Source organism: Hippichthys cyanospilos, chromosome 18, assembly GCF_059441005.1.
Source record: "Hippichthys cyanospilos isolate Australia breed blue-spotted pipefish chromosome 18, RoL_Hcya_1.0, whole genome shotgun sequence".
Lineage (NCBI taxonomy): Eukaryota > Metazoa > Chordata > Actinopteri > Syngnathiformes > Syngnathidae > Hippichthys > Hippichthys cyanospilos.
In genome coordinates, this window is record NC_142386.1 from 12,764,233 (window position 1) to 12,777,252 (window position 13,020).

Below are 13,020 nucleotides of genomic sequence, written 5' to 3' on the forward strand. Positions count from 1 at the left end.
GATTGACACCAAATGAGTGTAACTCTTCTCTAATGCAGTTGTTAGTGCTACATCTCACACTTATTTATGTATATTGTAAAACTGTAATGAAAAGAAAATACACCAAAGGCTGTCAGTGTCTCTCTCTTTAATATCAAGCATCGCTATAACTCAGTTACTCAGGTAAGTCCTATACGCAAGGACTATATATCTTACAAAAATGTACACAAATTTGATTAAATCGATCATATAACTGAATTACAAACGCTGTTCGTTTCAATACAACATGTTAATTAGATGCAAACGGTTCTTACGAATGTAAAACCTTTGCATATGCTAACTTAGACCAAAGGGAAATACCTGGCCCAAACAAAAACGTTAATTAGCTAAACGCATATAAGGCAGCCCGATTTAAAAAGCTAACTATAGCTAGCATGTTATCCACAGTCACAAGTTGTTGGATCAACAAAGCAAACTCGTTTTGGGCATTTCATCATAAACGACAACATTCTCATAAACAACCAGATTTCACAGAGAGACTGAACAATGTGTGTGTCACTGACAGTGACCGTCCTTCCTCACAAAAAATGTAATATTAACTGTTAAAGGCTAAACTAAATCAGTTCCAAAACATCGTTATTTCGGGTGTGGCCCGGTGCCAGTTGATCCATGGAACGGTACCAGGCCGCGCACTGGCAGTTGGGGACCTCTGCCCTAGAGAACAAACCTCTGACAGACCCTAGACCCTAGGGATTGTCTCAAAGAGGGCGAGTGCCATTTCATTTGTTTGGGAAAGAGCTTCCTCTGACCTCAGCTGAACTATGCAAGAATAAAATCTAATTCCAACCAACATGGCTGACTCAAGGGTGTCTTCATTTCCCATCTCCAATCTGCCTTGCGGCAGCTCTGGAGCACCGTTGGGACTGACACACCTCACTGAGGAAAATTACACTACACCAGGAAATACGGCAGTGCCATTGTCATCATTAATTTCTTCTTGCCTTCGAAAAAAAATGTTATTGAATGTGGTTTTCAAACCCTTACTGGGCACAGCGGCCGCTTTCGGCTGACAGTCTAAACAGGTAAAGATGGCCTTCGTTAGGCACACGTTTTTCTATTTTTAAGTCCTAAACTAGCTAGAATTCTCAGGATTTTAGAGAAATGTATCTGTACATTAGAATTTAAGCAATGGCTATTACGGACGCTTTCGGCCATTTTGCCTGTTTAGACTAATAGCTGAAAGCTGTTAATATGAGCATGTCATATAATATAGCTAATAATGATAATATAGTTAATATAGCATGTCAATATGAGCAACCTTGTTCAACTGTAAACACACAAAAGAAACAGGTAGGTTCATTCCCCATCTACCAATCCCAATCTCAATATTGATCCATATAGAAGGCACACCGGATTATAAGGCGCACTATCAGCTTTTTAAAAAAATGAGGGCTTTTAGGTGCGCCTTATAGTGCGTAAAATACTGTACTTTGTAAAAATGAAGGCCGGCAGAAGATATTGACTTTTTTTGGCAGATTCCAATATTTAGAAGAATCAAACTCCAATAATAATTGAAGCCTATTTTCGTTTAAATCAGAGGTTCTCAAACTGGGTTCGCAGACCCCTGGGGTTATTTTATATTAAATCGTGAAAGTACTCATGATTCTTCAATAAAGCAATCAATTCAAGTAGTTCAATATGCTTTTTAAAATGTAATAATTTTTGAAATTTGTCAAAATGTGTTTTGTGTCTACAATTGCTTGCTAACGAGGCAATGAAGCCAGAAAATGCTAAAGCAGCTTTTTATTTTTAATACTGTTTTTGAAAAAATAATTGGGGGAAATTGACCCAGTTTGTTATAAGCAGGCATGCTATTTGCAATTTTTATTTTCTATTTGCATGCATGTTGTGGAACATGCGTTCCATGAATAATATTATTTAAAACGTGATGTTTCTTCCATCCATTTTAGAGACGCAGAATGAAACAAATAATACCCAAAAACAGAAAGACACATAAATTCCTTTTGAACTGTTTCATTTGAGGATTGGATGATTTAACAATTGAATTGTGGGATCTAAAATGTCCTCCAATTGTGGAATGACCCATAATTTGAGTTTTACAACAGAGGAGGAAAATTGGCCACTGGCAATCTGCAATTTTTGAAGTAATTGCATTTATTGCTGATGTAGGTTGCTGTTCAAAAGGGGGAAGCAACCATCTTAAGAAAAAAAATCTGTCATGTTTTGCTCTTTTTAAGAGAGCTGATATCACCTGAGCAATTCAGCGTGCACGCCCACAAACGTAAAAACAAATCAAACGTTAAGATGTATAGAAAATATTATATAACCAGTAGTGCCTGGCCTAGTGTGAATTTTAAAATCATTCAGTAGATTGACATCCACATTTATAAAAGTTTATAGTTACCTTTCGATGCCAGCAATGCATTATTATAGTCTGAATGATACACCTCAAGTCAATTTAACATATTTTTGACACCAAGTTACTGCCATTATTTGTCAATATCAAACCCGACATTTCAAAAGTTCCTTGACATAAAGGTGTCGCAAGACAGCAGCAGAGCATTATTTTTAGATTAAATTCAATCTCAGTTTCTTGAAACCAAAGCAGCACAATTCGAATAAACGGTTTAAAGAAGTATCCAAATATTGGGTAACAACAAGTACTTAACTTATTAAACATTTACATTGTTTGTCCAAAATTAGGCACATACGTTTGTATTTAAAAGTTCCTAAAACTTGAATGAATCGTGTACTATGCAATATAGAGCTTGGTTTACCACGTTCCTCTGGTTTTACTTCTTTTCACATCATTAGAAGTTCATTTTACCGCTGGTGTCGTGAAATTTGCAACAAAATGATAGCATCTGAGTTTATTTATTCAATTACAGGGGCAGCAAATGTTTGTTTTGACGATTAAAATGGAATTCTCTGATCTGAAATCAGCCAACCTGATTGAGCTCACCTGTTCATTTACTCGTGGGGTAACACTGCCCCCAAGCGACGAAAAGTGAGATGGCCTAAACCATGACGTCAGACTAAACCGTCCACAATTAAAACACATGCGCTCAAAATGTTAACGTCATTTGTGCTTTATTGACAAAAACAAAATTGATTCTACAGTTGGTTGCGAGAGCAGCGTTTCATTTCCACAGTGCAAAAAGTAAATGTATTTTTGGTGGCAAAAGGGTCTGGATAACTTTGTAATCCACGTCCAACAAAAAGCACACAAGTCGCAATCAAAAATCAGCCTAAAAATATAAGTGGATGAAGACGGCAAGCCATATTGCGCATGCATACCCATTCCGCAGCCATTTTGGAAAGGTATCTGTGGTACGATTTTGGAAACAAAACTTAATTTTATTAATTTTAAGAAGTAGCGAACTAAAAAAAAATAGTATTAAAAACATTGCATATTCTTCTAACTCTGCGTTTATTTCAATATAAGTTTTTTTTTCACTTTAATTTGTTCCTTGAGCAGTTACCATCTTTTCATTTATCGCTGATTTTTACTTTGTAGTTATTTTAAATTAATGTTAAGCTTCCTGTTTGAGTGTGCAGTTGGTGTGCTTCAAAAGGCATTTAACCCTTTAATTACCCCACCAAGGGGGGAAATAATGGATTTCTCCTTGCCCTGGGATGAGTTACAAGCAGAATTTTTATTTTTATTTTACCCCCAAAGCGTATATTGACTTCGAAATTTCATTTAAAGGTTAATGTTTGACAGTGCTTCTCAATTATATTTTGAGAGAACTTTTCACGACGCCACCATTCGACATGAATATAAATAAGATTATCTCTAAATATTGTAATGCTAAACCTGTATCCTTCTTAACATAAACAAAAGAAAAAATCAATATAAATCAACTTTATTTATTATCCTCAAGATTTTTTGTGTTTATATGGTTTACAGCTTAGTCTAAAACAGAAAAAAAAAAGATAACCAAGTGCATCGAAGTGCCTGAAACTAAAAAGAAAAAAAATTAAATAAATAAAATGATGAGAGTTCTTATTTTATTACAATGACACTCCACATGACAAAAACTAATCTTTTTCCTTGGGGTCATTCGCACCCCCCCAGAGGGGCCCGCACTGATGTATGACATTTCATACAAATATCATAAAAAGTAGATAAAAATGTGTAGACTGCCAATTTAGGAAGAAGTGCAACAAAAATATCTCAGGCACTGGATCGTGCCACAAAATAATGAATATGTTAATTTCAACAAGGAAAATATTGTGTCAAGCTAGATAAATACCGCAAATTGTAAATGTTACATTTTGGGTGCGCAAACTCTGCACAGACCCAAAACTCATGAAAACGTCACAAAATACAACTATGATTTTGCATAGTGTTGTCACACATTCGGATCCCAGAAGTAGCATCTGTTGTTGTTCACCTAGAGCAGTGTTTCTCAATTATTTTTTGCAAAGGCCCCCGAGAAAATAGAACCCCACCCCCCACACACTCAATGCGGTGACTATAAATAAGATAATCTTCTACCAGAATTGTATTTGTTCAACTTAAATTGTATCCTTTTAAGAAAAAAAGCCTTTTCAACCAAGCCTGAAAATAAAACATCAATCCTTGTTCAAACTAGAAACATTTTTGACCGCTTGATGCTGAAAAAAAAATAGACGAGGAACATGAACAATATCTTAAATATTTTATCCCGAATAAAAAATATATATATAAAACATTGTGCTGATTTTGTTTTCTAATCCTTGCACTTTGACAATAAGCGCCACAGCACCACCTGGCGGCGTAGATGGGCAGTTACACTGCACCGCGCAAACACTAAGTCCGTCCCTAGCTTCATGCTTCCAGATTCTTCTTGCGCTTTTTATTGGGCCAGAAGGTGAAACTCCTCAGGAGATTCCTCGGTCGACTTCAAGGAAACTTTTTGTGAGGTGCATTTGCATTTTCTTCTTACGAGGTGGCTGTGTAGATGATCAGCTTGCATCAAGCTAGGAGACGCTTCTTCATCAGGGGATTCAAAAGAACTATCACCAGTAAAAGTGCGACCTGATAATCAAGATCCTTTATTTATTGCGGTCATCAACACTGCCCCTCGGGTTTGCTTTGAGTCTTGAGGATTTTCTGGTATCATGGTTGTAAATTGTGAAATTTTGAGTTGATTTTTTTTTTAACCAAAATTAATCATTTTAAATCAGAGAGCTTTTGTTTTAGATTATTCATAAACTAGGATGGATGAAGATTTATCATTTCAACAGTTTCATCCAGAATGCCCCATTGGGTTGATTTTATGGCAGATAAGCAGTTTCAATTTAATTTTTCTAATGTTGCTGCACATATAATACATTGACAAATCAACTATTTGGTCCAGCACCGTTTTAAGGAATGATTAGAAAAGAATCATTTTTTTTTTTTTGTTCATTAAGGCCTCTATCAGAGATACCACATATAAACAGTCCTATTAAATTTTTGGAAAAAAAAAAAGATGCTTTCGAGTTGATGGGGTGAAAGTGATCAAGCATTTAATGCCACAGTGCCACCTGGTGGATTTTTTTAGCTTTACATTGTGAGAGAGGGCCAACAAAGTTTGATTCAAGTTAGACACTCTTCTTAAAATACAGAGACTCAAATGTGTTAAACAATTTAGACAAGGGGGCAGTTCACGGGTTAAAAAAAAATGTCAACATCAATAAGGAAAATGGTGAAAATAGTAAACTCATGCTCTTCTACTTAGATTGAATTTTAATTGAAATTCGCGTTCTTGTGGCCCGTAGTTTGTTCGAGTGGGGTTGCTGCAAATCAACATGAGGGCAAATTTGGAGTCGCCGTGACAGTGCACTTTGTGAGTGCGGTTGTTGGACAACGACTTCATCGAAGTCATAAAAGAAAGAGGCAGCCGACCAGAAGTCCTGCGCGGCTGCATCTGGCCGCTAGGAGGACATAAGAAGATAACGCCTACGTAAAAGTATTTGGTGCCATTTCATTTTCAAACATATCAGGCGGAAACGGCTCAAAAACCTAAATTAAACACTCCCGAGGAAGATGATTACAAAATTTCTGTACGAAGACGAAGGGGGAGGCGGCAACCCACCGCAACGACGGCGCTAGGCCAGTCAAGTGAGAGTGCGCATAAGTTCCGAGCGCGATGGCTCAAAAAATGTAGTCACGCGTCATCTTGAGGGACGGCATGGCCTCGTTGACGTTCTGGTCCAGCCGGTGGTACTCGACCATGTTGCGGGAGCACAGGCTCTCCTTCCAGCGGCGGCTCTGAGCCAGCAGGAGGATCTGACAACAAGGACATCACCACGATTAAGAACCAAATATTGTTAAATAAACTTTTGAAACAAACCTAATTGTTTTTGTAGTTGTGATTGTATTTTATATAACAAACACAAAAAATAAATTAGACAAACATTTCTGGAGAAACAGAGTGGCAAGGCTAACATAAGTGATTGAATGGGGTGAACATTTAGAATTTGCAATGGAAATGGTATGAACCTGTTTTGAACTACATGTCATTGAGAATGAATGAGTATTTTTTGTGGGAGGTTCATTTGGGAAAATAATGAATGTTTGGTAAATCAGAATTTTTGGCATGCAGATTGAAAGAAATAAGCATTTTTATACAGTGTTACCTACATTCGAACGCGTCTTGTTACAGAAAATTTAGCTTACGAAACACCTCGGTGGAAAAATATTGTCTGTGGTATTTTTTTCGTAAGAGAAATCTCCACATACAAAAGGCGACAATGTTGGCATATAATATGAGACACAAGACACCAGCGCTCGCGCCAACATGACTGTAATGTAATATCTTATCACAACTACCGTATGTTAGTGTGTGATACATTTCTATCATTTATTAATATGCCGGCTTGCCCACAAACGAGACATTTTTTGTAAATTTAAACCCAGCAATACTTTGTTTTACCTGTAGTGTATGTGACATATGAAATTTAGACAAATAATAATGAAACCGTCTTTAGGGCAGGCAGTTATAAATGAGAATCAACATTCATTTCAGTGTCATGTAAAGTATGATAATACCACCCAGTGGACATGATTGCTAATTGCGCTCTTGTCCCCTGCATTCCTCAGATGTGGGATAATAAACATGGTGGTTTATGATATCTTAAGGTTAAACCCCTTAACTGGCTTTGTTTCCATGTTACACTTATATTACTATGTTGTGTTTCGATTGAAGTGTAACTGTAGAGTCACAGACCTGGCGTTAACTTCAAGTGTAAGTGCTAAAACTGAGAAAAGAATTACGGTGAGTGCAGACAGGAGTAGTCCAGCACCTGACGAATGACAGACCAGTAAAAAAAGGCAAATGTCGCCCTCTAGTTGTGGCGGAAGGTTGGGCAAAAACACACTGACAGACTGACGAACCGTCAATTACAATTTCGTCTGGCTTGAGAAAATGACAGACCGACAATAACGGAAAGGGGGAGGGGCTCTGACGAATGTGGGACCAGCAAAACAATGTAAGTTGGCCAACTCTGGGTATTATAATGGCAAAACTGTAGAAGTGTCATAAACGTGTCATGCTGAAGCCGCGGTTGAAATGAATGATAAACAACCTTGGGGGAAATTCTGCCCCTGCCAATGAATGGGGAATTTTGGGCTGAAAAATACAGCTTTTTGGGAAACTCAAATATTTGAAATGAGAAAAACACTAGCCCTCACGGCTTGAACTTCTGAAATATGGTACGGTACAGTAAAACGTCAGTGAAATTCTTTTGTTTTGTAGCGCCCCGAATCAGTGATTGAACGTATGGTAATTTCACAACTGACAATCAGCGCATCGTCCTGTGTTTTCTGTTGCACTTCTGGTAGAACAAGCTAAAAGGACAAAACAGATCCAGTAGTTAAATAAAGCAAAAATAAAGTGACAACATGCTTTGTGTGTCCGTGCATATGGACTTTGCAAGTTGCCCTGTTTTCATCCAACCTTGGGAGTTTGTGACGCAAGGTGCTATGTGCCATAGCTACTACTGTGTCATTACGCAAGTTGCGGCACTACGTTATACGTCCCGGCTGATATCGAATAAACAATCATTAGCAAAAAACTGCAAACAATACCAAAGCAATCACACTGATTTTCGATGCCCATCTTAACCTGACATCATTAAAGGCTGGTGTAATCTTGCCAAGGACCAACGAACTGTTATTAAAAGGCGAGCCACAGACATGTATTCACACGGCTTGTGCCGTGGACAATAGTCATTCGTCAATGTCTCCCATCCCCGACTTATCAAACCAGTTTGACACTCATGACCATAGCGCAGTGGCATCCGCGCATGAGGCGCCGATGGTGTAATATCGAGCGCTTGATAGGCCCTCATGTGTGCAGATTTTAAGATATGATTCTATAAATACCAATCATGATTTGATGTAAATGCAACGCAGAGGGAAGATGCCACTGACCTTCCTTTTGTTGTGGTAGGTGATGTAGATGATGGCCACCAGGAAAGCGAGGATGACCAGGTGGAAGAAGAAGTGAGAGTCCTCATCTTCAGCGTTGTAGACACCTGGCATCTTGTAGTTGACATCCTGCTTGACGCCGGGCGTCTCCAGTCGAATAACCATCTGGTCCTGGTTCTTAGCCTCATCCTCGTTGGTGTCCAAAGGATACATGGCCTCGGCGTATACGCCCTGGTCGTCGTCTTCATCGCCATCGTAGTCGTCGTCTGGGTCAAGATGAGCTTCCATATCTTTGTCAGCGGGCTGCAGCTGGTCTGCTTCTAATTCCTGCATGCCGGTCGTGGTCTGCACCTCGGAGGGTTTTAGGTCGAAAATGGTGGTCTCCTCCGCAGGGGGGTCGGTGGGTTTGGGGGCTTTGTCGGCAGTGGGCACCAACACTGCAGGCCTTTTAGAAACGGCAGGTGGCATCGTTGCGTTTGCCGCCTGGAGCACGGTACCTTTTGTATCATCTGCCGTTTGCTCGGTATCCGAGGAACCGATGATCACCGCTGAGTTGTCATCTTTCTGCTCTGCCTTGGGTTGACCAGTTTTTGGCTGGCTGCCATCAGAGATATTGGGTTGGATGGGGTTGATCTCTGGCACCTCAGTTTGAACCGGTGGCGTGCTAGGAATCTTGGGAAGGCTGGATGGTACAGTTTCGTTTTGCGTCGACACCACTTTTTTATCTGTCTGAGTAGTGCTTTTGCTAAGTGTGGTCTGGGGAGGACTCTGTGTCAAGTTTATTATGGCGGCCTCACCTACAAACATAAAGATAAAAAATAACTACCATGTAATAACGCCTGACTGATACTAGTGCAGGTATTCACGTTTTGAATACTCACTGATAAAGTAACTGTAGTTTTGATATTTAAAATTTCAATTTAGCACAATGACAAAACATGTGAACACCTTTTTTCATAACACATAAAAAATGTTGCAAATGTGTCAAACTGCCGCACTGTTGAGCCAGCTATTGCAGAGGTGGACCTACTTGAATTTGTTTTTAACCTTAAGTTTTGGTTGCTGGTATCGCCAGCCTCCAAAAGATATACCTCATATCTTAAAATAAAGCCGCTATGGGCTGAATACTGTTGCCTGATATCAGCACATTTATCCCCAAAGTTTGTTTTAAGTGAACTCATTCACTGCCAGACATTTCAGAGAAATTTGACATTTTCAAAGCCCACGCAAAAGTGTTCAATGACCACACCGAATCTACCAAATGAAAGCATCTCTCTTCAGGCTTGTTCTGCAGTAAAAAACGGTATGTTTACAACATCCATGCATTTCTCCCAGGGGACATTCTGTGTTGATCTCATATCTTGAAAATTTCTGTGGGATTTCCTCCCACATTCACAAAAACATACATGGTAGATAGGTATGCTGGACACTTCAAATTCCCTTTAGTAGGTGTGTTTTGGAGTGTGATTGGTTGATGGTCTATGTGTGCCCTTCGATTGGATGGCAACCATTTCTCGGTGTACACCGCATATTGCTCAAAGACAGATGTGTTAAGGCTGCAGCACACTTGGAACCGTAGTGAGGATAAGAAAATGGATGAATCGACCGATTGACAGTGTTGCGCCATCACCATCAAAATAAAAATCCGCTTGGTTAAACTCAACGGGAGATATGGTATGGATTTACCGCAAATTTTAGTAGTTTTGATCGGTTGTGCAATTCTTGCTTAAGTACTTATAAAATCGTTATAATGTCTGATACAATTCATGATCATGGTGGTGGGGGCTACACATTTTTCATGTACTGTATATGTTTATGATCACAAACGTCCATTCAGAACAAATAGTGTGTGACTGCTACCACGGTTTTAGCTTGTAAATGAATATCATTCCATTAAGAGGTGTTGCCCAGCAGAAAAGTATTCACTGTGGATTTGAAGTAAAAAGGATCTATTCATACACAGACAGCATATAAACAGTCAGTGAAATGGAGGGCTTTGCGGGATGATGAAACCTCATGACTGCACGCATTCACAAGCTTAGAATACACACATAGCACAATTATACACGGTTTGGGGCTACTGCAAAAGCACATTTTCTTTTCCTTGGAGATAATATCAGCAGACCCTTTCAAAAGTTAAAAATTTACAAACCTTTCAACAGCTTGATTAAAATTACATAAACATTATCATATTAGTGACAATGAGGATGTCAACAACGATAACAATGTTTTCTAAAAGATTCAACAAGTTTAATAGACCGTGGAAAATAACTAACAAGCGGTTTATAATTGTTTAGAATTTATTTGTTTCTGAGTTAATGCTTGTTTTTTGTGCTTACTTTTTTCACGCTCAACTTCTTATTTAAAAACATTTTCTGCTTGTTTTATACTTTTCAGGCGTTTACGTTTCTCACATATATTTTCATTTACATGTTTTATAATTTCACTTGTTTTGAATATTTGTTTTGATGTAAACTCTATTGATGTCAGTAAATGAAGACATTTTCCAAATCTATGTTGTTGAGGAAATAAAAGTCTGAAATAATGGGAATAGTAACACTGGTTAATAGTAATCTGGTTAATTTGATTCGAACAGTTAAACGAAAGGTTAACAAAATGGGAAAGTCTTTCTAGTGAGATTCTATTGCAATGTATTTGACTAGAGAAAAGCAGAACAGTGACAATAATTAAAATGAGTGAGGGGAAAAAACAAAAACAAAATCCGCCCCGTAGCAGTGGAATAAATAAACTTTTCATAAATTACGTCGAGCGAGAAGATCTCGCGACGTCACGTCCATACAGGAGACGGTTGAGGTCTAATTGTTAACACATCGCCCTAGAATTGTATTTTATTTTTTTTTTACAAAGTAACAATTATTAGCAAATCACCCGACCGTGAGCAATCAATCACCTCAGCTAACTAGCTCGTCGCGCTAGCAGCGCTCAGCTAGCAACGTAACATTACGTGATGTTCAGTTCAACTTGGAAAAAAAAAGCCGTCACATGACGAAAATTCAATTTTACCTTTCGAAGTGGAATTTGTCGTCGGGGCTGAAAAGACGCCGCCGAAAAGCAGTAGCTGAAAGGAGACACCAAGCAAACAGAGAGAGTAACTCTTCCTGCTTCTTTCTATCGTCGCCATGTTGGTTTATGGCTGAGGGCGTGAGAAGAGACAGGGGCGTGTCTTAGGTTATGTCGCGATAATACGCATATCTCACGTCATTGTGTGTGCCAAATAATGATTAGAAAATACTGTATTTGATTTACAAGAATAGAATACTTGAGATCTTGATTGAGATACCACCCTATGTGCTACGTCATTATAGTGATATAGTGTCATTAAAGTAATTTTTGCTGTTATTATGAAACTCACTAGATACAGCCACATTAATAGATAACATATTTACTAATCAAATTGAACATAGATTAGAATGTGGACACCTCACAAATGATGTAAATCAATTTTACAAAATTATAATGATGCAAAATTTAAGTAAATAAACTATACATCACAATTAAGAAAAAGAACACAATGTGCCGTCGCTGCCCATAAACTGGAACAACAAAAGCAAAACTGGTGTGACATATATTCAAAAGAAAAGCCGAACCTTGCATGCCAATTATTTTTGTCAACTGTAATTTCACTATACAATAAACATTGTCCAATAAGAGCCATTATTAGGAAGATTTTAAAAAAAAAATCCATTGATGACAGCAAATGCACATAAAAAGAAAAACTTGTTGAATAAAAATTTTCTAAAACCTAGAACCAAAGATCCATCCATTTTCGCATATCCACATTTGGGTTGCAGCAAATCTCAGCTGTCTATGGGAACCCTGAACAAATTGCCAGCCAGCCAATCACAAGGCACACAGTGACAAACAACCATTCACCTTCTCAAACACATCTAAGGGTAATTTGGAATTTGTGCCACCCCTAGAACCAAAGCATATCAGCTAAATTATAAGAAATATAGAATTAAACTTAGTGAATACAAAAATAGCTAAGAGAAGATTATTGTGAACTTCTACAACAGAACAGGAGTATGCCGTAAACGAAAAATAACTTTTAAACTTTGCCAAAAAAGTATAAAATAAAACGTCCACAGACTGTTTTAACATTGATGTGACATTAACAAAAGATTTTCCTGAAAATGTATTGCAACTCAACACATATATATGTAACCAGTCCTTTAAAACTGGCATTTTATCGTCAGAAATGAAAACCACAAAAGTCATTTTGAGCTGATAAACATCTAGTGACAAATTGCAGGCCAATGCCATTGCTTGCACAAATCTAATATATTCTAGAAAAACTGTTTTCTCAAAGACTTTATGAAGAAACATAATCTCTCAAGCGATAATAAAAATTGTGCCCATAAACCCATGAAAAGATTTATACAAATTAGCTGCTCCAAATATGCAGAACCGACCAACCCATTATTTATCAAATTAATTATTCTCAAATTCTAAATCTTAATCTTATCCAAAATGGCTCAATGAATGTATAAAGCATACATTTGTAACGGTATTCAGAAGCTGTTCAAAATCAGAAAGGGCTGCTGTCATAATTTAAGGGACATAAGTGACTAAAAAAATCTAAAATAAAAACAAACATG

The 13,020-nt window shown here is 37.9% G+C and overlaps 1 protein-coding gene across 1 annotated transcript; it reads right to left on the bottom strand.

The window, feature by feature from the left end:
- Window positions 1-3,073: 3,073 nt before the first annotated feature.
- On the bottom strand, window positions 3,074-11,568 carry c18h5orf15 (chromosome 18 C5orf15 homolog). Its single transcript, XM_088441494.1, has 3 exons — window positions 11,426-11,568; window positions 8,405-9,198; window positions 3,074-6,259 (listed from the first exon to the last, which is right to left on the bottom strand). The coding sequence occupies exons 1-3, from the start codon at window positions 11,541-11,543 to the stop codon at window positions 6,125-6,127; spliced, it is 1,047 nt and encodes a 348-aa protein (XP_088297620.1). The 5' UTR covers window positions 11,544-11,568; the 3' UTR covers window positions 3,074-6,124.
- Between the last annotated feature and the right edge of the window lie 1,452 nt (window positions 11,569-13,020).